The 24737-nt window shown below is 42.8% G+C and overlaps 2 protein-coding genes across 4 annotated transcripts in view; one reads left to right on the top strand and one right to left on the bottom strand.

Moving 5' to 3' along the window:
- Positions 1-3644: 3644 nt before the first annotated feature.
- LOC139537306 (interleukin-27 subunit alpha-like) lies at positions 3645-5516 on the top strand. Of its 2 annotated transcripts, XM_071338462.1 has the most exons (5): positions 3645-3774; positions 4373-4534; positions 4665-4766; positions 4881-5090; positions 5261-5516. In XM_071338462.1, the coding sequence occupies exons 2-5, from the start codon at positions 4373-4375 to the stop codon at positions 5477-5479; spliced, it is 693 nt and encodes a 230-aa protein (XP_071194563.1). In that variant the 5' UTR covers positions 3645-3774; the 3' UTR covers positions 5480-5516. The 2 variants fall into 2 exon arrangements, with proteins under 2 accessions (XP_071194563.1, XP_071194562.1); XM_071338461.1 differs by lacking the exon at positions 3645-3774 and having other exon boundaries at positions 4325-4534.
- A 143-nt stretch (positions 5517-5659) lies between these two features.
- Positions 5660-24737, bottom strand: part of LOC139537305 (unconventional myosin-Ic-like) — a 39421-nt gene continuing 20343 nt past the window's right edge. For both annotated transcript variants that reach the window (XM_071338459.1, XM_071338460.1), the window contains 30 exons: positions 19264-19422; positions 18726-18841; positions 17936-18134; positions 17475-17555; positions 17036-17215; positions 16775-16873; positions 16369-16482; positions 16194-16265; positions 15787-15906; positions 15557-15642; positions 15141-15246; positions 14967-15047; positions 14753-14844; positions 14525-14619; positions 12911-12957; positions 12649-12729; positions 12256-12361; positions 12058-12175; positions 10263-10376; positions 10053-10129; positions 9754-9822; positions 9318-9562; positions 9013-9096; positions 8722-8815; positions 8393-8448; positions 7986-8121; positions 7722-7792; positions 7512-7609; positions 7172-7271; positions 5660-6936 (listed from right to left, as the gene is read on the bottom strand). In XM_071338459.1, the coding sequence (XP_071194560.1) occupies positions 6910-6936; positions 7172-7271; positions 7512-7609; positions 7722-7792; positions 7986-8121; positions 8393-8448; positions 8722-8815; positions 9013-9096; positions 9318-9562; positions 9754-9822; positions 10053-10129; positions 10263-10376; positions 12058-12175; positions 12256-12361; positions 12649-12729; positions 12911-12957; positions 14525-14619; positions 14753-14844; positions 14967-15047; positions 15141-15246; positions 15557-15642; positions 15787-15906; positions 16194-16265; positions 16369-16482; positions 16775-16873; positions 17036-17215; positions 17475-17555; positions 17936-18134; positions 18726-18841; positions 19264-19422 (3123 nt within the window). In that variant the 3' untranslated portion in view covers positions 5660-6909. The remainder of the gene's footprint in view (positions 6937-7171; positions 7272-7511; positions 7610-7721; positions 7793-7985; positions 8122-8392; positions 8449-8721; positions 8816-9012; positions 9097-9317; positions 9563-9753; positions 9823-10052; positions 10130-10262; positions 10377-12057; positions 12176-12255; positions 12362-12648; positions 12730-12910; positions 12958-14524; positions 14620-14752; positions 14845-14966; positions 15048-15140; positions 15247-15556; positions 15643-15786; positions 15907-16193; positions 16266-16368; positions 16483-16774; positions 16874-17035; positions 17216-17474; positions 17556-17935; positions 18135-18725; positions 18842-19263; positions 19423-24737) is intronic.

The following is a 24737-nucleotide window of genomic DNA, read 5'->3' as shown; positions in this document are numbered from 1 at the left end:
GTCGGGTTGCCGGATGATGAAGCTAGATTAAATCACTCCAGAGAAAGCGTTTCCACTGCTCCGGAGTCCAATGGCGGCGAGCTTTACACCGCTCCAGCTGACGCTTGGCATTTCATGAAGCTATGAACAGTGTTGCAACCGAGGACAGACCATTTTAACCCGCTATAAGCTTCAGCACTCGGCGGTCCCGTTTTGTGAGCTTGTGTGGCCTATTACTTCGTGGCTGAGCCATTGCTGCTCCTAGACATTTCCACTTCACAATAGCAGCACTTACAGTTGCCGGGGCAGCTCAAGCAGGGCAGAAAGTTCCCGAACTGACTTGTTGGAAAGGTGGCATCCTATGACGATGCCACATTGAAAGTCACTGAGCTCGGGTGTGACTGAAATAGCCGAATCCACTCATTGTAATGGGTGTCCACATACCTTTGACCATGTCACGTATAAGGCGGTTCCAGAGAGAGAGAGCTGAGTCATTTTCTGGATACGGAAGCAGGCCTCTCTCTCTCTCATGAATGGGTGGTTGTCACTGTTGCCAAAGCAATTATACATGGACAAATATACACAGAAAGAAAACAACAGCAACAATTGAGAAAGTAAATCTACGAGGGCTAATGTGTATGACATGGTGGGAGCTATTGTCTCTCATATATTATGACAGGCCAGGACAAAATCTGCTGCAAGATCTACTTTCTCTACGTTTTCTCCTAACGAAACGCAGATTTTCTCCTCAACAGGCAGTTCAAGAAAACCTGCAATTCTTTCTTTAAATTTCAGGAGATAAATACTTCTGATTGAGTGATATTAGAAGCAGTGGAGTAGGAAATGCTGCTCATTTTCTACATCACCCGACCCACAGTGCTTGCATAGTCTTTCTTCTATAACCTTTCATGTTTTTCTATGGCGTCCTGTCTCTATGTCCAGGCTATGGTCACTGAGTCTGTACATTGCTAATGTCTTTCTTTGAATTCTTTGATCTTGACAAAGTGTTGTGAAAATTTGATATCTCTATTTAGAATTTGGTAACATTGAAGTTTGTGATTAAATTGAGATTTCTATTCGATCTAATGTTGTTATTTGTGGTTGAATGGTTGAATTTAGTTGGTGCTTTTGCTAGTCTGAAGGGTCACTCTGGTTACGGTGTTTGCATAAAAAAGCCTTGTAATTCTAATATTCTGGATCACAGTGTGTTAGGTGAGTCCAGAATTTTGTGTCTCTTTTCTCAATTTGGAATGCCAGGGGGAATCTCCCAAGATCTGCACTACAGGCTAGGTTTGGGGCATTTCTGGGCACACCTAGAATATTTTGACAAAATTCCAGGTGTAAAACTTTGGTGGGGCATTTATCCCATGATGTATATTTTAAATTGTAAAGGGGGGCCCAAATTTCTCTGCCATATAGAAGGATTGGAGTTATGACAAATAATAAATCAAATAATTTAACCCAAATTCTAATTGGTGGGTTAAATTTATATAGGGTCTTTCTAATTGCAAAATATACTCTGAGTGCTTTATTTGTTAGAGACTTTATGGCCATGTCAAACTGGCCAGATCATCTTCTAGTCAGACCAAGGTAAGCATAGCTGGTGGTGTTTCAGGGTTGTTTCTCCTAGGGTGAAATTATCTACTTTTCTGAGATCTGGACTTTTTCTGAAAGATCATTGCTTTGTAGTTTTTCCTGTTAATTCTTTCTCTCTCTTTCTCTCTCTATCGAGAAAGAAGAGAAAGGGAAGAGAGACAACTATTACTCAGTCAGACTGTGTATAACACACAGAGGTGACGCAATGCAATCTCAAGATGGCACTAACCTCTAGAAACCACTCATTTCGAGAGGGGTTGATTGTATCTGTTCTCTTCTACCATTCCTGGCTGGCAAAGTACCAGGATGTTGTCTCTATGTTTTCAAATTCAGTTCTCGAAATTCAGATTCAAAACCAATCTAAATGCATCTGAGGAGTTGAATATATGAAACTTTGGTAAACTTCAAATGATAGATTGTAAACTTGATACACAGACAATGAATGCAATGTCTACCATATTGAAACTGAATATATGCATTTTTTATTTAAATATTAAATATATATTCAATATATGTCAAACTAAATGCAATATTCATTCAAATCATGATATGCAAGTTCAATTTATGAATCCAATGATTCAATTTGTGCAAATCAATGTTGAGAAAGCAGAAGCAAAAATTCTGCTTTCTACACATTGATTTGACTATGCCAGGCAGACTTCGATATGACTTGTGCAGTAGGCTAGCGTACACTGCTGTTACTTGCCATGTGTACCATTTGATTAACTGTGCTGTCAGTCTCAAAGTAGTGACTTACTGTATCCTGCATGAGAACAGTGCTTTCACAATTACTTACTTTCAAAACTACTAATAATTAAATTTTGAGTTTTTCTAGTGTGCATTGTATGGGAAATGCTTTTCATACTATACATCCACCTAGGTGGGTTGTGCAGTATACATCAAAGTGTTATTGAATATAAGTCACTTTGGAAAAAAAGAGAACCTGAAGGAATAAAAATGAATATAGAAAGTGTGTAGTATCTCAGCTTGTACAAACCACCCACTTATTTAAAAATGTCACAAGGATAGTGTGGTTTTGATTATACAGTTAAGACATTGGGGTGCTTCCCCATAGAGCACGCCACAACAACACAAAGTGTCGTCGATGAGAGTAGAGAAAAGAAACAACCAAAAAGATTGCGCAAAGGGATTTTCATTTCCGGGACTATTTTAGGCAGTGGTAAGTTCTCTATTTCTGTAACAAAATACTGTAATTGAGATAATAATGTTGTTTCATAATCTTCTTCTATAGCATCCATATAAATTAAGGTATAATAGTACATACATACATACATACACATATACACATATACACACATATACACACACACACACACACACACACACACACACACACACACACATACATACATACATACTATTATAAAGAGGTTTGTAAGTATGAAGGGATTTGTAAATAAACTGTTAACTATTAATTTTGAGTTTATACTACAATAGAAACCCGTTAGAAAATAATTTCACACGCTACTAATGTAAAGTATAAAGGAGTGATTATAGATTTTTGAATCCCAGTAACTGATGAAGGGCAGGTAGCCTAGCTGTTAGGAACGTTGGACCAGTAACTGATGAAGGGCAGGTAGCCTAGCTGTTAGGAACGTTGGACCAGTAACTGATGAAGGGCAGGTAGCCTAGCTGTTAGGAACGTTGGACCAGTAACTGATGAAGGGCAGGTATCCTAGCTGTTAGGAACGTTGGACCAGTAAGCAAAACGTCGCTGGTTCAAATCACCGAGCCGACTAGGTGAAAAATCTGTTCACATGTCCTTGAGTCGCTCTGGATAGGAGAATCTGTTGAATTACTAAAATGTTAAATGTCTACTAAACTCAGCAGAATATCATATATAATGACTAATTTGTCTAGATTGCATTTACACTGTAAAAAGTTACAGAACAGTTTGAGTTTGATAAAAATATGATAACATTGAGTAATTCTACAACAATGAACAATCATCATATTAGGCCCTATTCACCTCAAAATGATAGCGAAAAATGAAAAATGTAATTATGTGCTTACTAACCTCTACACTTAGGCAATTGGGCAGGTTAAATGAATCATATTGCTGAAACCGCTACACGAGCTGCTGAGAAAAACTCCAGACCACAACAGAAACTGAAGACATATATAAATATCAAAGGATGCAGCTAGGATGTGTCAATCACAGATTGCTATCTCTACAAGGTAAGTCTACTCTGTCTCTGTCCATCTCACTCTAGCTAGTGTTGAGCAGTACAGATGTTCCATAGCTGGACCACCGGTGGTAAACTCCTTTATCTCTATAGGGCTGGTTTAGATACTAAGAAGTCTGTGTTAGTGTGATGAGATAATGATACTAGCTGCTCTAGTCAATCTGTATAGTTGAAGCATGACAGATTATGCAATAGAAATGTAAAAGCAATTTCCAATTGAGCCGAAATATGCAGCTTTTACCGTGAATGCAGTCTGCTAACTCGGGAACATTGCCTTTAAATTTCAATCACACTGAAACTTCAGCGATATGGATTAAATAGAGCCCCGGTTAGAAAGTCAGGAATATGGAGCTTGGTAAATTCTCCAGTTTTCGATTGAAGGCTGGTGCTAAATTGTCATGGTTCTAACATTTGTATTGTGGTTGTTAAGTATTACATATAAGAGAGTTCCACAAGTTACCAACATGTATTGAGAATTGATTCAGATAAGGCTGGCTATATTTGTTCTGCATGCCGACTTTCATTCATTGACAAATGTTGACATGATTTTGCAATTTAGCAATCACTCATCCTGTCCCTGTCTCTTCCAGATGTCTGTTTGGTGGCAGGTTCTGTTTCTCCAGTTTTTCCTTACCCTGAGCTGTGTGTACCCATGTTGTGCATCCCCTCCAGGCCTACTCAAGTCCTACTCATACTCCCTCAAATCCATCAGATGCACCCACACTCGGGTACAGCAGCTGCTCAGGAGATATGTGAGTTGACTCCTCTGCTAGCCTCTATTACTGGTGGCTAGTCTGCTAGCGCTTCTGTATGCCCAGAGATAACAGCTATCCTCCCCTGCTACAGGCTGTTATCATAATGTACCTTCATTTGTCTTGCCAGAAGGAGGAGCAGTTGGATAACAAGCAGTTTGAGGACAGAAGTCTGGAGTGGCAGACCCTACCCTCCCTCTCCACAGACTTCTACCACTGGCTTCAGATGAAGGTTTGTTTGTGACTTGTACCACCTGTTAACCTGCTGTGGTTTAATGCTTTAAAAATGTACCATAGAATAGGAGATTGTGATATTGTGAATAATGTTATGATCTGGCCTGTACAGGACTGGGAGCGTCTGAGTGCTGCCTCTCTAGACCTGCACACCTTCTGGGCTCACCTGGACATGAAGAGAAGGGAGATGGAGAGGGAGGAGGTTGGACAGGGGGCAGCCCACAGGATGGGGAGCAGGGGCAAGCCTAAACCCAGCATACCTGAGAGAATACAGCACATTCTGACAGACCTGCGGGATCTCATGACAAAAGTCAACTTTCAGGTACAGACAATGTGCGCCATATACATGAACGAAGTGTATACTTATTCTCTCTGCGCACTATATTAGGTGTTAATGTAGCTACCCACTATGGCTACTCAGTAGCTACTGTATATACACTGTGGAGAAATGTTATGAGCGCAGTCTGATAAACCTCTCTGTGGTCTTTACAGTTGAGATGTGTGAACAGCTCCAATGTGAGCCCCACCTCTCCCCCAGCCCTGACCCGTGCAGTGAGCCCTCCCTCCAGCCACCAGGCCCCATCAAAGTCCCTGTGGACCAGCCGCCTGGAGGGCTACGTCATCCTCAGGGACCTGGAGCGCTACCTCACCAAGCTGGCCAGAGACTTCATCCTCCTGAAGACCAAACACAGAGGTCCTCCAGGTACCTAGCCCAGGGGCAGATAGACATGGTATGCATGGATTCATATTCATAATGCAAACTAGTACTGCACTAGCCTGTGACGGGTTGTGGTTAGAGTGGCTTTTAACTTATTTTGTGGACTAGGGACATTGTTGGATGTGAGAATTTACAAATTGTAGTACAGTATTATGAATTATAACACAACAGTATTTTATGTAGTCAATGCACACAGTTTATTTCAGCAGTAACAAGGCAGCTAATAACACCAATAATAATGATATTAGTATTATTCATTATGATGATAATAATCAGCGTTATTATAAGGTGATAATAATGATATATTTCATTCAGTATTACTATGACAGAAATACAGTACTGTGACTCAATATTGCCAAGTGATGTCAATACCTGCTGTTGTTATTTCAACTGCATTAATGAAAGGGTTCAATTAATCAGTAAGGCCCGAGGGGGTATAGTATATCGCCCTATATACCAAGGATAAGGGCTGTTCTTAGGCATGACGCATCCCAGAGTGCCTGGATACAGCCCTTAGCTGTGGTATATTGCCCATATACCACAAACCCCAGAGGTGCCTTATTGCTATTATAAACTGGTTACCAACGTAATTATAACAGAAAACAAGTAGTTTTGCGTCATACCTATGGTATATTGTCTGATATACTACGGCTTTTCCGCCAATCAGCATCCAGGAGCCAAACTACCCGGTTTATAATTTCTATTATTCCCTAAGATCATGATTTCTCATTGTTGTGAGATGCTCGGTTGACTTTGTTAGACTGAAACCAGGTTTACGCATAGTGTTACTGTATGTCTTACAGCCGTACTCTACTCTGGGTTTCTCCCTGAGTTTCCTTCTTTTCTTTCTCTCTCTCGCTGACTCTAACAGCTGAGAGCTGGGAGAGTGTTGAGAAACACTACCCAACATCCCCTTTCTCAACAGTCCTCTCTTCACTGTACTTTCCAAAGATGCCTTTTTGCCTATTTATTTACTTATTTATTACTTATTTATTTGTAAAATTGTGTTTATTTTTGTTATTATGGAAATCTAAATATATATATATATTTTTTTTTTTTACATACAAGAGCAAATATATTGTAAAGGACTACAAAATAAAGATGAAGCATAAGATTGAAAATGTGTTGTTTCATTTAATACGAGTTTTGTTAATAAACAACAAAGTATTATGAATTCTGGCAAAACCTCTGAATCCATTTATATATGATAATATGTAATTTAAATCAATAACTATCTAAATTAAGATTTATAAGTTCAATTGTGCTAACGGAGAAAGTAATAATTATCTTGTAGTAGGCAGTGTATGGCTGTGGTCTCACATTTAATGGAGAAAAATAACTTCTGTGTGGCTATAATCTGATTGGCTAAAGCAGGAAATCATCCTGTGGAATGATTGGTTCTCTGTGGATTACAGCGAGGTCATCATCTTGGGTTAAGTTGAGGGGCCGTCTGCAAAACAAGTCAATTCACACGAGGCCATTGTTAGTCCCTAATGTGGATTATTGGTCAAAACTTCCAGTGAAAATATAGAGATGAAAGAGGTAGCTATCTTTAATACTCTACTGCTTTCCATTTAACAATCCTAGCTCACCTCGTCCTCCATCTAGAAGTCCTCACCCTCCCTTCCTCAAGCCCTACTGTCCTCATAATAATACGTTTCCTCCTCTCCCGTCTCCTGACTCACCACCAGCAGGTGTCCTTTCTTGCCTTTGGCTACCTTCAGCTCTGGTCCACTGGTGAAATCAATGACCCCCTCCTTCCCCCGAGCCACCGCAAACTTAATACTGCACACAGACAGGAGGAGAGGATCAGAGAGAGGAAAGGAGTGATGGCGGTGAGATGGGATGAGAGAGAGGAGGGAATAAAATAGAAAGGTGTCATTAGCACAAACAGCGGATGACAGTTGGAAAGGATTGGCAAAAATTCTCTGAAAAAGGTAATGAAGCTATCCAGTGTCCAGATGATCAGAGAAGCTCGACCATAGAGATCCTATTCTAATTCCTAATTCTATGAGCCAGACCCACCTGTCCTGGCTGATGTTGACCTTGTTCTTCTTGTCCGCCATGGTGGCCAGCTTGGTCACCACCTCGATCACATGATCACACTGGAGCACCACATCACTCTACAGGGCAGACAAGGGGTCAGAGGTTAGGTACTGTACTTTATGGCACCATGGCAGTAAGTCACCATGACAACTGCTCGATAGAATAACCAGAATGAGGTCATCCTGTTACCTTCTGCTTGTTATCCTCACTGGGCACGTGCAGAACCATGAACCCATCAGTCAGAGAACTCACAGAGATGCCTGGAAAGAGAGGAATGGCACCCTGTTATACACTGCAAACACACTACCACTACCTTATAAGCAATGTTACTAAAAACTCCTGAGGCCTAACCATTTAAGTTCAACCCCCCTGCCCCCTGCTCCAGGCCTGCCCTCACCCCTGGCCCACCAGCCCCGGTCCCTCAATCCCCTATGGCTCCCAGCAGAGACTCACTCCTCAGCGCCACATAGTCGATCCTCTGCTTCAGCTTGGCCTCAGCCACCAGCACGGCAAAGGAGGAGGTGAGGAGCAGCTGGCGCGGCCGCGCCTTGTAACCCCTCCTATCATACTTAGTCACCGCAACTCCATACTGTCACAGACAGAAGAAGAGGGGGATGGAGAGAGAAAGAAAGAAGTGACAGTGAGAGAGGCGGAGGGGTTTTCATAAAAACCAAAAGTTGTCAAAGTTTCTGTATCAATATAGATTCAAAGCAATATATGACTTTGTAGACACAGTACACAGGAAACAGCCAATTAGCAGGATTTAAGAGAGTGACAGAGGTGAGAAGGGTCATGGTAGACTCCAGTCCAAACTGACACAAACACCTATGGGGATAGTATTACAACATCATGTTACTCACTTTCACTTTGTCATTGCCCAGAGTCTGTATCACTTTGAGGTTGAACTCCTCACTGTCTGTGTACAGGAAAGAGCATCTGTCAGTGGTGTGTTTGTCAGGTCTGTGAAGTTTTGAAGTCTGTGTACCACAGGAGGCTGCTGAGGGGAGGACGGCTCATAGTAAAGGCTGGAATGGAGTAAATGGAATGGTATCAAACACGTGTTTGATGTGCTGGATACCATTCCATTTATTCCGTTGCAACCATTACTATGAACCCATCCTCCCCAATTAAGGTGCAACCAGTCGCCTGAGGTGTGTACCAAGTGTGTCAGTGAGTGTGTGTGCCCTACCTAGTCTGGAGGCCACAAACAGCTTGGGGACACTCTGGGGATAGCTGTCCTTCTGGTCCTGGAAGATCTGACTGGCTACCACCTTCTGCTCCATCTATAGAGACACAGAAGAGATACATGTGGAGTTGGAGAAAGAGACAGGAGGAGAAAAAGGGAGAAGGAATGGAGTAGGGAGACAGAGAGAGTGAGAGAGAGTGTGTGTGTAAGAGAGAATAAAATTAATAAAGTGGACAGAAATATCCTTTCTATGTGTTCCCGTCAGGTGAGTGACAGTAACAGACAGTAGTCTACCTGTTTCTTCCACTCTGGCTGGATCCTCCTGCAGTAGGCCCGCATCATGTTCTGCATACACAGCCTGCACAGGTGCTTTGACGCCTACACAGACATAGGGACAGATACAAATAAAACATTGACACATTGTATGTACAACAGTCAGACGCATTGCACCATCACACCTTAGCTTATGCTACATTTCCTTCAGTGTGTGTGTGTGTGTGTGTGTGTGTGTGTGTGTGTGTGTGTGTGTGTGTGTGTGTGTGTGTGTGTGTGTGTGTGTGTGTGTGTGTGTGTGTGTGTGTACTGTGGGGCTGCAGTACCTCAGAGAGGCTAGGTGGGGGGACGGGCCAGCTCTTGTCCAGGACACTCTTGGGCGGGTTCCTAACCAGCGTCATCAGGAAAGAGAAACGCTGATGGTCCAGGAAGTACTCATTCTCTGGACAGCGCTCATAGTGGCGGTAGATGAAGCCCTTGATGAACTTGCGTATGATTTCAGCAGCGTGTCTGCGGCGCCTTGCCTTACGGCGGGATTTCATCCCTCTCCAGGCAGATTGGATCACTAGCACTATATAGAGAGAAAACAATCAGTCATATCCCAGAAACACCCCAACAAGCTACAACTGTGCAGAGCTCAGAAGAACAAACAAAATCATATTCTCGGCCTTACTTCATTCAGCAGAAAGTGGCTGCAGAGTAATTGCTTGAGGAAGCAGTAATTGAGAAGCAGGTAAGAGTGTGAGCTGTTTGATCCCTCACCTGCGTTTCTGATGCGGTGGTACTTGGCCCTCTCTCTGTAGCCCCTCCATGAGGTCTGTAGGGTGAGAGCTAGAACAGCACAGGAACAGAGGAGACAAAATGGTGGACCACAGAACAGACTATATCAATTACATCCTTATTACATTTGCTTAGTGTATTATACATCCTCATACTTCTGCCAAGGGCAGTTCACTGTTTTCTACTGCTACTCTGCTGTTAATCATGTTATTTTCTTCAATACATTAATTCTCCCCAAACTAAACAGCCTTGTCAACATCCTCTCTGCTGTATAGTCTTACCGAGGGCGGGCCTCCTGGCCTCCAAGGCATCTTCAGTGGTGAACAGAGTCTTTGGGAAGCGGATGAAGATCTTGGTCCTGCAAAGATATAGGGAATTACACATCAACAACATACCGTCTCATGTTTCTCCTCATAACATGACTAAGGCAAATGGAAGTCCCCTTACTTTCTGTTCTCCCTCCCTCCCCCCCTCTCTCTGTGTGTACATACTTTCCCAGTTTGTATTCCTCTGGTTTATAGCCCAGGTGTTGGACCAGAGTGGCAACTCCATCAGCCAGTCTGCCCTGCCAGTTAGGCCACGTCCCGGGACACAGAGACTTGTACCTGTAGTTAAATAAATGTATGTGGTTAATATAGAAACTGTGGTTATAGAAACGTGTAAACAGTCACATAATACAGTGCATTCAGAAAGTATTCAGACCCCTTCCCTTTTTCCACATTGTGTTACGTTACAGCCTTATTTTTAAATTGATTTAAAAAACAATTTTCCTCATCAAACTACACACAATACCCCATAATGACAAAGCCAAAACAGTTTTTATTTTTTTATTTTTTGCAAATTTATAAAACCATAAAAACATTAAAAATATATATTTACATAAGTATTCAGGCCCTTTGCCATGAGACTCGAAATTGAACTCAGGTGCATCCTGTTTCCATTGAACATCCTTGAGATGTTTCTCCAACTTGATTGGAGTAAATTCAATTTATTGGGCATGATTTGGAAAGGCACACATCTGTCCATATAAGGTCCCACAGCTGACAGTGCATGTCAGAGCAAAAACCAATCCATGAGGTCGAATTAATTCCCGTAGAGCTCTGAGACAGGATTGTGTCGAGGCACAGATCTGGGGAAGGGTACCAAACATTTCCGCAGCATTGAAGGTCCCCAAGAACACAGTGGCCTCCATCATTCTTAAATGGAAGAAGTTCGGAACCACAAGACTTCCTAGAGCTGGCCGCTCGGGCCAAACTGAGCAATCGGGGGAGAAGGTCCTTGGTCAGGCAGGTGACCAAGAACCCGATGGTCACTCTGACAGAGCTTCAGAGTTCCTCTGTGGAGATGGGAGAACCTTCCAGAAGGACAACCATCTCTGCAGCACTCCACCAATCAGGCCCTTTATGGTAGAGTGGCCAGACGGAAGCCACTCCTCGGGTAAAAGGCACATGACAGCCCGCTTGGAGTTTGCCAAAGGGCACCTAAAGGACTCTCAGACCATGACAACCAAGATTCTCTGGTCTGTTGAAACCAAGATTTAACTCTTTGGCCTGAATGCCAAGCATCACGCCTGGAGGAAACCTGGCACCATCCTTATGGTGAAGCATGGTGGTGGCAGCATCATCATGCTGTTGGGATGTTTTTCAGCAGCAGGGACTGGGAGACTAGTCAAGATCGAGGGAAAGATGAACAAAGGAAAGTAGAGAGAGATCCTTGATGAAAACCTGCTCCAGAGTACTCAGGACCTCAGACTGGGGCGAAGGTTCACCTTCCAACAGGACAACGACCCTAAGCACACAGCCAAGACAATGCAGGAGTGGCTTCGGAACAAGTCTCCGAATGTCCTTGAGTGGCCCAGCCAGAGCCCGGACTTGAACCCAATTGAACATCTCTGGAGAGACCTGAAAATAGCTGTGCAGCGATGCTCCCCATCCAACCTGACAGAGCATGAGAGGAACTCCCCAAATACCAAGCTTGTAGCGTCATAACCAAGAAGACTCAAGGCTGTAATCGCTGCCAAAGGTGCTTCAACAAAGTACTGAGTAAAGGGTCTGAATACTTATGTAAATGTGATATTTCAGATATTTTTTGGGTATACATTTGCTAAAATGTCTAATATAATGTTTTTGCTTAATCATTATGGGGTACTGTGTGTAAATTGATGAGGATTTTAATTTTAATTTGATTTTTTACCCATTTTAGAATAAGGCTGTAACGTAACAAAATGTGGAAAAAGTCAAGGGGGTCTAAATACATTCAAAATGCACTGTATACAGACAAACATACCTCTGTAGGAAGGCTTCGTAGCGTCGGCGGTAGGCAAAGCCAGCTCTCCTGACTCTCAGGTTCTCCATCAGACCCAGATATTTGACCTGGTGTCTGACCAGAGCCTCATCAAACCTCCCTGTTGAGAAAGAATATTACATTGACTGATTGATTGATTGACTGATTGACTGATTGACTGATTTTACAGTGTATGATTACCTGACTGCTTGGCATCGTTGGGTTTGATACAGCGCACATAGGATGGCTCCTTGGACATCAGGATCTCTATCAGTTTGGCCAGGCTGTTCTTAAACTGAGTGGCAGCCTGCAGAGGGAAGCAGTGAGGTGCGATATCAAACTGTTTGTATTTGTGTGCATGTTAGCTGACTAAACTCAACTTTCAGCACCCAAAGAAAAGCCTGCATTTACACATGACATTGTCCCGTGTAAATGTGTGCTATTCTTTGTTGTGTAAAATAATTATTTGGGTGCTGAAATCCAGTCCGCCCACTCTAGTCGCTGCTCAACTCCAATGTAAATCATGGAGTTGAGTTTAGTCGGCTGTGTGTGTATATCTGTGTGTGTGTGTATGTCTGTGTGCGCGTATCTCACCGTCTCTGGGCGTTTTTGGGTGGTCACTTCCTCTCTGTGGAAGCACTGACTCAGGATTTGGTTATCTGACTGGCATATGACCTGAACAGAGAAAGCACAACACATAACCATATAAACACACCACACCACACCTATGGACACTATACTGTATATACCTACTGTAGTGTACACACATAAACAGTGTGAGGGAGTTCTGAGAGAGTTCATGAGTGTGGTGAGTGTGGTCTGTGTTCTCATTTCTCTATTGTTACTCCAGCCTCACCTCTTTCAGGTTTCTGTAGAGCAGGTCGGTGTTTTTGTCCAGAAACCCTGTGATGCAGAGGAACATAAAATAATTCAGACCGTATGTGTGTGGTTGAAATCAGTGAATTATTTCTTGCAGTTATACCCCAAATATTTCTGTGACCAACTTTTTATTTAGTTTGTCATTTTTTCAGAAGGGGGGGTTACAGGTACAGGTATAGCATTCAAAGTCATATTCATTCAGATATATTCATATATTCAGTTATCATGACACTCGAAAGAAGAAAAAAACACATCAGAAATGAATATAAAGATAAAGAACAGTATCAACAGTTTTGTAATATTTTGTATGCAAGGAAAATAAACAAAAAAGTCTCCCCCTCCCAACCCATTCCCCCCATCAGTCCCCATCCACCAGCCCACATATTCCCTCCTCACCCGGAAACCATGTTTCCCACCCCAGTTAATAAAAATAGCAAAGGTTAGATGGGGTCACCTTCCTTGCTACTTCTACTTATTCTGAACAGAGCAGAGCAGGTATAGCCTGTTATCGCTGTGGCTGAGGAATTGGCATATAGTATTTTAATCATATGAATGAAATTGGAGCCAAGTCCCATATGCTATAAAACGTTTTTTTTTTGCGTTGAGAGATAGAACTGCATTTGGTTTCTGATGAAGCATGTAGGTTATCTTGTTTTTTAACAAACTGGCTTTTGTCTGGATGTACCAATTTGGGTAAGTAAGTTTTGAGACAGGACGACAGAATTTTTGGAAAACAGTTTATCAAAGCTAGAGGGCAATAGTGAGCACACTGAATGGAGTCCGTACCTTTTTTTATAAAAGGAAAATTAGTGCTGTATTTACATCCCTTCCAAATGAACCTTTGTGAATGTTCAGTGCGTGCGCAATGTTTATCAGTGCTTGCGCAAAGTTTATCAGTGCGTGCGCAATGTTTATCAGTGCGTGCGCAATGTTTATCAGCAGCATGGGACCCAGCTTCTCCTACCCGAACACTTAATAGAAAAGACTGCTCATGAAGAAAGTTGGGTTGCCCGCTTCCACACCAGTGTCAAGTCCAGTGACCCGTACATTTTTGAGTGATTCCGTTTTCTCTTTTAAGAGTTTGATTATCCATTCCAACTTAGCTCGCACTTTTTGCAGGTCATGAGTCGTACCTCTGTCGCATTGGCTGTCTTCTCCAGACTTTTCACTTTAGTTGAAAAGGTATCCACTTCAGCAGTGAGCACTGCCAATGATTCATTTACAGGTTTTAATTGTAAGTCGAGTGCAGAGGTAATTTCCACACAAACAATCTCTCGTATAGTAGCAGCCAGCTTTTTCTGTTGTCTGGTGTTGAAAACCGCCATGTTCCCACAGTTGAATTGTGGATGGACAAATTCTAGTTGCTGAAGTGAAATAGACCTGCTAGTTATTTCTTGTCACACAATGAATGTCCCACACCTTTATATGATGTTTAGTATTGACAAGTTATAGGAAATAAGTCAGTTAATTTATAGTCATTTGCAAAAGAAAGCCACGATAAGGCGATGCGTTTCAATGCATGCCACCGGAACTGGTTCCTCTGACACGGAACCAGTAGTTCTACTATTGACTGATTGATTAGCTAGCTCACCATTGACAGTGTAGTTGACCTCTCCAGCATAATGAATCAGTCTGAACTCCTCCCTGCCCACCGCCTTGCGTGTCTTCCCATTCGCCAATTTGTGACTGACAGACATAGAGACAATTCATATCTTAGATACAGAGTCACAAATATACACACAAATACATTTTGGGGTGATGGTGCAAATACACAAACAAAATATGACATGTGTGTGTGTAAGAGAAAGATTGGACTCACGTGACAAAATGGGCATGGCCTCCCAAAGTGTCCTCGAGCTTCTCCAGGAAGGAGATATCACTGGGCTCCCCTGGTCTCAAACACTCCTCATCCTACAACACATTTCACATTTATACGTTAACATTCAAATAGAGAGAGGGAGAGGACAGAGGGAGAGAGATACTAGAGAGAGGAGAAAGACTACTAAACTGAAGTGAATGCCAGTCATTCTCACCAGGATGGAGATGAAGCCTTTGTGTTTCTCCTCCACCAGGTCACAGATTATCTTGTTGTCAAAGTACTTCACCGGCTCCCACTGAAATACACAGTTGCATTTAATGAACTACAACCTCATCACTAGTATATCTCTATTCTTGTTTTGTTTTTTTCTCTGAGTACACAGACTCACAGTGATGCCCTCTGCTTCGTATTCCTCCTGCTCAGACTTGAGGGTGAGCTTGATGAACAGCTGCTGCAGCTTCTCATTGCAGTAGTTGATGCAGAACTGCTCAAAACTACAGGGAGATGGTTAGGATTAGAAAGATGGCACAAAACAACTGTGCTACAATATGTTTATTAGGCTGCCTAATTCAGATCTTTGTTTCACTAATTGGTCTTTTGACCAATCAGATCTGATGTGAAAAGATATTAGAGGAAATAATATCAGAATTGGGTTGACTGTACAAACAAATGGCTAACACACACACACACACACACACACACACACACACACACACACACACACACACACACACACACACACACACACACACACACACACACACACACACACACTAAGTTGACAGCTAGAATCTTTTCAGGTACCTATTGTGTTGGAAGACCTCAAAGCCGTAGATATCCAGCAGTCCTATGACTGATGACGAGCCCTTACTGCTGTTGTACACTTCATCCTGTAAATAGAACACAATCCACTCAGTTTTGGAGGTAGCAAGCAGCATTACGGTAGCTGGCAAAGAGAGAGAGCAATTACTAAGAGTAAATAATAAGTGAATCGTTTTGCTAGCTAGCTATCATGATTGATGTGTGTGAGAGACCTTGAAAGCCAGAGACTGGTTGATCTTCGCCACCAGCCAGGTGAAGGCACGGCCGTACACTGCTTTGGCCAAGGCATCACGGGCTGCCACAGCCTGCTCAAAACTCAACGGGCTTATCATCTGGAACATACACACACATAAGTACGCAGTACACACATATACGTACACACACATTTAAATAAAATACTTTCATGTTATTTCTGGGCTCAGCTGTACTATATCAGTACCCTCTCTTTTAAACAAATTAATAAAAATATTCATGCCATACACATCAGTGGCATACTGTATTACTTCTTGGTAAGTGGGATATTAGATTATATAAAATATATATAAAACTATATTAAAATTATATTTGCAGGCTACAGGCATAGTTTTGTATGAAGTGAAACATCCCACCAGACACTCACCTCTTCCCCTTTGGCAGTGAGTTTCTTATGAGTGAGAGCCTCTCTCAGCGCTGGTCCATCCACACCCAACAGCTGCAGAACAAGCAAGAAAAAATCAACATCTGCCTTTAAAATGGAGAATTAGGGAATGTGTCAGTCTGTAGGACTGGGTAGAGTTCATGTTAGAAGTTCTAACCTTGGACAGATATGTGAGCTGTGGCTCAGTGGTGATCTGGGTTTCTCCATCCTCCCCTTCTCCAAACTGAGTGTTCCCAAGATGAAGGACACTTGCGATTATATTCAACAGATCCTAGCAGGGAGAGAGAAGAGACACATTTAAACCATGACATTCTCACTGTTTTCAGAGTGAAACTTTGGGTGGGTATTTGCAGTGATATACAGTATGTACACCAGTGGAGGCTGGTGGGAGGAGCTATAGGAGAACGGGCTCATTGTAATAGCTGGGTGTGAACAATTGGAACAGAGTCAAACATGAGGTTTCCATATGTTTGATATCGTTCCATTCATTCCATTATAATGAGCCCGTTCTTCCATAGCTTCCCCCACCAGCCTCCTCTGATGTACACTAAAGTGTTTCTGACCTCCACCTCCTCTTCATGGAAGCCGATGACGGTCAGGGCTTTTCTCACTGTTTTCCAGTCATTCTTGTCATTGATGGAGCTCACCCTGGGACAGCAACCCTGCGAGGTACAGGACATCACTGTTCAAATCACTGCGCGCACACACACACACACACACACACACACACACACACACACACACACACACACACACACACACACACACACACACACACACACACACACACACACACACACACACACACACACACACACACACACCTTGACCAGGTAGTGGTATTTCTGAGCGTTTCTCTCCAGGCCCAGCTTGCTGAGCTGGTCTTGTTCTCCTCCCTCCAGCAGCTGGTAGAAGATATGGAAGTTCCTCTCTCCGTGGTTCTGGTGCACCACACGAGACTTCTCCAGTAGGTAGTTGAGGATGTGGCCTCCTATTGGCGCCCCCTAGGGGAGGTCAGGGACAGGGACAGTCAAGGTACTGTTGAGTGTGGTCCTACTAGAGCTTCTTTAGCTGCATCATGTTTTAGATTCATAGTAAGGCATGCTGTATGGTAAGCCATGAATGTCACATTTATTAGTCATGCACAATCTTTTGATGGAATGGTGTGCTGTAGAGATAGTATGGCATGAGTGTCAGCGATGGTAGACCTATGTGTGGGAAATCCCTCAATCCAGGAGCTAAAGGAAGGGAAAACAGGCTTACCCTGAAGTCAAACTGGACATCCATGTATTTTCCAAAGCGGCTGGAATTGTCATTTCGCAATGTTTTGGCATTACCAAAGGCCTGCAGAGAGAGACAGGAAGAGAGAGAGAGAGAGAGGAAGTGAGTGTGGGAAACAACAAAGATAAGATCAAACACAGCTGAGAGAGAGGAAACATTAACAGTACAGTAATAGCATCTTCACAGCAGCACCTATCTATTGTTATGGCTTTGTCAGAGATTGGTTCAAAATATGCAATGGATCAACATGCTTTCCCTCATCTACTAATAGAGTTACTTCTTTGAAGGAACATAATTTTGTAGTGGGCCATTCATTTATCTCATTAATGTTACACCAGTCTCAGTACCCCTGCTATAAATGTCCTTCCTCCTCCAGAGCCTATAGAGGTGCTCATAGGAAGAGATCCTGGGAAGGGGATCTTGGGAGGGGGCGGGGTGTGTACCTCCAGAACAGGGTTGGACTGCAGCAGCCGGTCCCGGATCGTACTCATGTGGTCAGTGACAGGGCAGGTAGTGGCGTAGTACTGGAGGATCTTCTTGGAGGCCTCGGTCTTCCCTGCTCCGCTCTCCCCAGAGATCAGGATACACTGGTCCCTCCTCTCAGTCCGCATGGCTCGGTACGTGTTGTCTGACACCGCATAGCTACAGGATAGAGAAACAGAGGGGTGGGATACAAACATGATGTCAGCTAGTGATTGGGCTCATACTGGTGTATTCACATACAGTGGACCACCATCTGATAGTAAACATAGACTACATACTGTAAATGTAATGTTCCAGAGCACATTCACATATACACACACTCATTCTAGTCCTGCTGGGTCAGAGAAAGGTTAACCTCTATGGGATCGGTGTCCTCCCCACGGGACGGTTAAGCTAACGTAGGCTAATGTGATTAGCATGAGGTTGGAAGTAACAAAAACATTTCTGAGGACATAGAAATATCTGAAATGGGCAGAAAGCTTACATTTTTGTTAAATCTAACTACATTGTCCAATTTACAGTAGCTATTATAGTGAAAGAATACCATGCTATTGTTTGAGGAGAGTGCACAGCTATGAACTCGAAAATGTATTAATAAACCAATTAGGCACATTTGGGCAGTCTTGATAGAACATTTTGAACAGAATTGCAATGGTTCATTGAATCAGTCTAAAACTTTGCACATACACTGCTGCCATCTAGTGGCCAAAATCTAAATTGTGGCTAATCAGGGGTCAGAGGGTGACTTACATGTGGGGTGATATCTCGTAGAAGCTGACCCCTCGGTAGCGCTCCATGTGCGCCTTGGAGTAGATCTCCAGGTCCTTGTATGGGTTCACTGATACCAACACTGACCCTATGTAGGTCTGACAGGGAGACAAGACCCGCACACTACAGTCACCAACCCCTCTAATACAAAACCCACAAAAACACTGATATAAAAAAAATCAACCAATAGCAAACATTATGTTAAAGCTACAGATGTAGGATCTTCATTTCAGCCGGAAAACTATCCTGCGGCAACAGGAAATGTGAATTATTCTGTGGATTATAATTATTGGACATTTCTTGTAGCGTACAAGGCAAATCAAGTCAAAACAATTTAAGTGGAAAATACAAACTTTAGAAGCCTTTTTAAACCTCGAATCCACTACAGGTTTGCATTCCTGCCGAGCGGGAAAATTCTCAGCAACAAAAGAGTGATCCAATTGAGAGTGATCCTACATCTGTATGCAGAGCCATTTTTATGATAAGATTTCCATATAGCCTATATTATATGATTCTTTACATAGATGAGTTTCTCTCCAAAGCGCCGGCGCAGGTTCTCAATGAAGGCCGCCTCGCTAGTGTAGTTCTCCAACAGCACAAAGTCCTGCACCCCCACCCTGTCCCGGGCTGTCAGAGTACTCTCCATAACTCTATGAACTCTGCCCTCACCTCCCACCTCCTATAGAGAGAGAGAGAGAGAGAGAGAGAGAGAGAGAGAGAGAAAGGAAGGGGGATAGAAGGGGGAGACATCATTGCCTGCCGCTCTTTCCCAGATACATACAATAATATAATAATAATAATATAATAATAATAATAAATGCAATTTAGCAGACGGTTTTATCCAAATTGAAACCCACCACTATGCACTTCAACTACACCTGAAAAATTGTTCTTTATTTATTTTTATCCCATTTTCTCCCCAATTTTGTGACATCCAATTGGTAGTTACGAACTTGTCTCATTGCTGCAACCCAACGGGATCAGGAGAGGCGAAGACCGAGATTTGCATCCTCCAAAACATGATCCGTCAAGACGAGCTGCTTCTTAACACACTCTCTTAAAGGTGCAATATGCAGAAATCGCTCCGCCATTTCCTGGTTGCTAAAATTCGAATAGTTTGCCTAATTTCAGTGTATGTGACAAAACAAGCATTCAGAGTGTAAAGAATCATTGTACCATCTAAACCGCTGTGAAATATATTTTCAATAACCAAGAATATTGTATTTTCAGCTGTTTGAAGCTGGTGAACACAACCAAAAGTAAAAGACGCAAAAACGAGACTTAAGCATGGGAAGCATAGAAATAGAGCACATAGAACAGATCTACCGCTTCTTAGACTTGCGTTCAATGAGAATGGCATATCTCTAACTCGCATTTCTATGTGAATTTTGTCAGATTTGGTGACATTTTGCAGCTTTAACCCAGAAGTCAGCCGAACCAATGTGTCGGAGAAACCACCGTCCGACTGACGACCGAGGTCAGCTTGCAGGCGCCCGGCCTGCCACAAGGAGTTATTAGAGAGAGATGAGCCAAGGAAAGAACTGCCGACAAAACCCTCCCCTAATCCGGATGGTGCTGGCCAATTGTGCACCGCCTTTTGGGGCTCCCGGTCACAGACGGCTGAGATCGAATTCCAGGCTGTTGTGGCGCCTCAAGCATTAGACTGCTGCCCACTCAGGAGGCCGACCTGAAATAATTTGATAGGTATAAGCAATATGTAAAAATCCTCACCTTGCCCTTTTGATAGGCTAGGAGGAATTCCTCATATCGCTTACACCTATCCATACCTCTTAGATCTACACAAGTGCATGGAGGGTAGGGCAGAGGGTCGAGTTGGGATTAGGCGTATACTGACAACACCACAGCACTGCAAATAAACACCTCCACAAGAGGCTTGTCAGGAACAACCATATCAACCAGAGGAAAGCACACAGAGGACGTTCAGACATGCAGAACATAAATCAAACAATGAAGCCATTTCAATAATCCTTAATATAAACAGTGTCTCTAAGATCCTCTATTGTGTGATTGTGAGATAGCGTATTGGGATGTATATACAGTAAATACAGGCTTTAGCGCCAGTCAGGTTCTGACCAATACTGCTAAAGAGGTGTGTGTACATGTAAACCCTGGTATTCTGATGACAAACAGGCACAGACAGGGAAATAATATCCAGAGAAGTTCACCGGTATGTTAATCCGAAAATATCAGAAGAGAACAGACACAAAAAATATACCTACCGTGAATTGGTGTGTGCATTATCCAGTTATGACTACTATTATCCACCAGTACAGAACAGAAATGTCTAGGCTACATCCTGCATTCCAGTACCATTCTACTACAACCAATCACCCTCTAGTCTGTTTGATCACTCACTGTATCAGGTGTAATCATTTGAAGTGCGTAAGCAAGCCCCCTAACACACACACACACACACACACACACCAAGACACACTGGGAGAGGAACAATGGGGCCAGGGGCTTTGGGAACATACAGTCCTCTCAGGGGTGTCGTTAGGGGTTGGTTAATGTCACTAACTGGTCGTTATCTCTGAACGCTTAATGGTGGAAAATCCTTGAAACAACACAAGGACAACAGTGGAGTGAAGCCAAGAACTATGAGCAGGGGAAAGCCAGGAGACACTTCCACTCTGCACTCCTACCCAGCCCCCCTCTACCTCAGAGTATTGTTCTTGCAGGTGGCCTTCCTGCAGAAAGTAAAACACACAGAGGAATCCCCACACACACACACACACACACACACACACACACACACACACACACACACACACACACACACACACACACACACACACACACACACACACACACACACACACACACACACACACACACACACACACACACACACACACACACACGTATAGTGATTTTCCCGAAGGCATTTTAGAGTCAGGCTTAGGGTCAGGTCTTCAAGGATCTCCACTGAATGTGTCTTTTGTGTGTTTGGCTGTTTGTGTGTTTCTCTAAAATGCTGCCTCATCCTCTACGGGATCGGTCCCCCCCACCACGGGACGGTTAAGCTAACGTAGGCTAATGTGATTAGCATGAGGTTGGAAGTGAAAATAAAATTTCTGAGGACATAGAAATATCTGAAATGGGCAGAAAGCTTACATTTTTGTTAAATCTAACTACATTGTCCAATTTACAGTAGCTATTACAGTGAAAGAATACCATGCTATTGTTTGAGGAGAGTGCACAGCTATGAACTCGAAAATGTATTAATAAACCAATTAGGCATATTTAGGCAGTCTTGATAGAACATTTTGAACAGAAATGCAATGGGTCATTGAATCAGTCTAAAACTTTGCACATACACTGCTGCCATCTAGTGGCCAAAATCTAAATTGTGGCTAACCTGGAATAGTACGTTATGGCCTTTCTCTTGCATTTCAAAGATGATGGGACATTTTTTTTTTACAGATCTAAATGTGTTATATTCTTCTACATTAATTTCACATTTCCACAAACTTCAAAGTGTTCCCTTTCAAATGGCATCAAGAATATGCATATCATTGCTTCCGGGCCTGAGCTACAGGCAGTTAGAGTTGGGTACGTCATTTTAGGTGAAAACTGAAAAAAAGGGTCTGATCCTTAAGAGGTTGGGTTGTGAGTGGACTCTCAAGTAGTGTAGGCCTAGTTACTGTGGCCCCGTGAACAGGGTCCTGTGGCTCTTAGAAGAGATGAGTGTTCTATATAATATAAGAAAAGCACAAGCCTCTGTGTAGAGTATCCATCGGCCCTGTGGGTAATGAAGTTTGATGGACCTTTGAGGATGTACAGTTGAAGTCGGAAGTTTACATACACTTAGGTTGGAGTCATTAAAACTCGTTTTTCAACCACTCCACAAATTTCTTGTTAACAAACTATAGTTTTGGCAAGTCGGTTAGGACATCTACTTTGTGCAGGACACAAGTCATTTTTCCAACAATTGTTTACAGACAGATTATTTCACTTATAATTCACTGTATCACAATTCCAGTGGGTCAGAAGTTTACATACACTAAGTTGACTGGGCCTTTAAACAGCTTGGAAAATTCCCGAAAATGACGCCATGGATTTAGAAGCGTCTGATAGGCTAATTGACATAATTTGAGTCAATTGGAGGTATACCTGTGGATGTATTTCAAGGCCTACCTTCAAACTCAGCCAAGATCTCAGAAAAAAATTGTAGATCTCCACAAGTCTGGTTCATCCTTGGGAGCAATTTCCAAACACCTGAAGGTACCACGTTCATCTGTACAAACAATAGTACGCAAATATAAACACCATGGGACCACACAGCCGTCATACCGCTCAGGAAGGAGACGCATTCTGTCTCCTAGAGATGAACGTACTTTGGTGCGAAAAGTGCAAATCATTCCCAGAACAACAGCAAAGGTTCTTGTGAAAATGCTGTAGGAAACAAGTACAAAAGTATCTATATCCACAGTAAAACGAGTCCTATATCGACAAAACCTGAAAGGCCGCTCAGCAAGGAAGAAGCCACTGCTCCAAAACCACCATAAAAAAGCCAGACTACGGTTTGCAACTGCACATGGGGACAACGATCGTACTTTTTGGAGAAATGTCCTCTGGTCTAATGAAACAAAAATTGTTTGGCCATAATGACCATCGTTATGTTTGGAGGAAAAAGGGGGAGGCTTGCAAGCCAAAGAACACCATCCCAACCGTGAAGCACGGGGGTGGCAACATCATATTGTGGGGGTGCTTTGCTGCAGGAGGGACTGGTGCACTTCACAAAATAGATGGCCACATGAGGAAGGAAAATTATGTGGATATATTGAAGCAACATCTCAAGACATCAGTCAGGAAGTTAAAGCTTGGTCACAAATGGGTCTTCCAAATGGACAATGACCCTAAGCACACCTCCAAAGTTGTGGCAAAATGGCTTAAGGACAACAAAGTCAAGGTATTGGAGTGGCCATCACAAAGCCCTGACCTCAATCCCATAGAATATTTGTGGGCAGAACTGAAAAAGCGTGTGCGAGCAAGGAGGCCTACAAAACCTGACTCATTTACACCAGCTCTGTCAGGAGGAAATGGGCCAAAATTCACCCAACTTATTGTGGGAAGCTTGTGGAAGGCTACCCAAAACGTTTGACCCAAGTTAAACAATTTGAAGGCAATGCTACCAAATACTATTTTAAACTCAGTTTTTCTATGTAAACTTCTGACCCACTGGGAATGTGATGAAAGAAATAAAAGCTGAAATAAATAATTCTCTCTACTATTATTCTGACATTTCACATTCTTAAAATAAAGTCGTAATCCTAACTGGCCTAAAACAGGGAATTTTTACTAGGATTAAATGTCAGGAATAGTGAAAAACTGAGTTTAAATGTATTTGGCTAAGGTGTATGTAAACGTCTGACTTCAACTGTAGGTGTTGTAGTCGTTGGTGTTGTAGTTTTGTGTGTTGCAATCCTATGGAGCAGTGAGTGCTGTGAGTGGAGTAGTCTTGAAAAGCAGTGAGGATTGTGGAAGTTGTAGTCCAATAGAGCGGTGAGGGCTGTTGTTGCTGCAATACTGTGCTATGTAGGGTGCGTTCGTATAACTGATGAATTTACGAACGCTCAACACCCATTGAATATGGCCGGTATCATTAAACGTTGGCAAAAAAGCGTAATTAAATTGTTGCCAGCAGTACAGTTACAGTCACAAACCCTCTGGATAACATGAAAACAGCCTAAATAGCTCTGCTAGGGCAAATAAAATGGACAAAGTGAGTTCTGTCATTTATGTCTGGAAGTAGCTAGCCAGTTAGCTAACTTTAGCCAGTTAACTTGGGTGCTTGACTGCCGCTGTGAGGTCAGAACGTTCGGATCAACCCTACTCCTTGGCCAGAGCTTCCAGTGTGTGCTCTGAACGCTCAGAGCGCGAAACACTCTGAATTTACGAACGGACAATCTGACAACGCTCTGAATTTACGAACGCCCAGAGCACACTCTGAGGGCGCTCTGGCACTCCAGC

This window comes from Salvelinus alpinus, chromosome 13, assembly GCF_045679555.1.
Source record: "Salvelinus alpinus chromosome 13, SLU_Salpinus.1, whole genome shotgun sequence".
In the NCBI taxonomy this organism is placed as follows: domain Eukaryota; kingdom Metazoa; phylum Chordata; class Actinopteri; order Salmoniformes; family Salmonidae; genus Salvelinus; species Salvelinus alpinus.
Note: the sequence above shows the minus strand (reverse complement) of the source record. Positions and strands in the feature narration are given on the sequence as shown.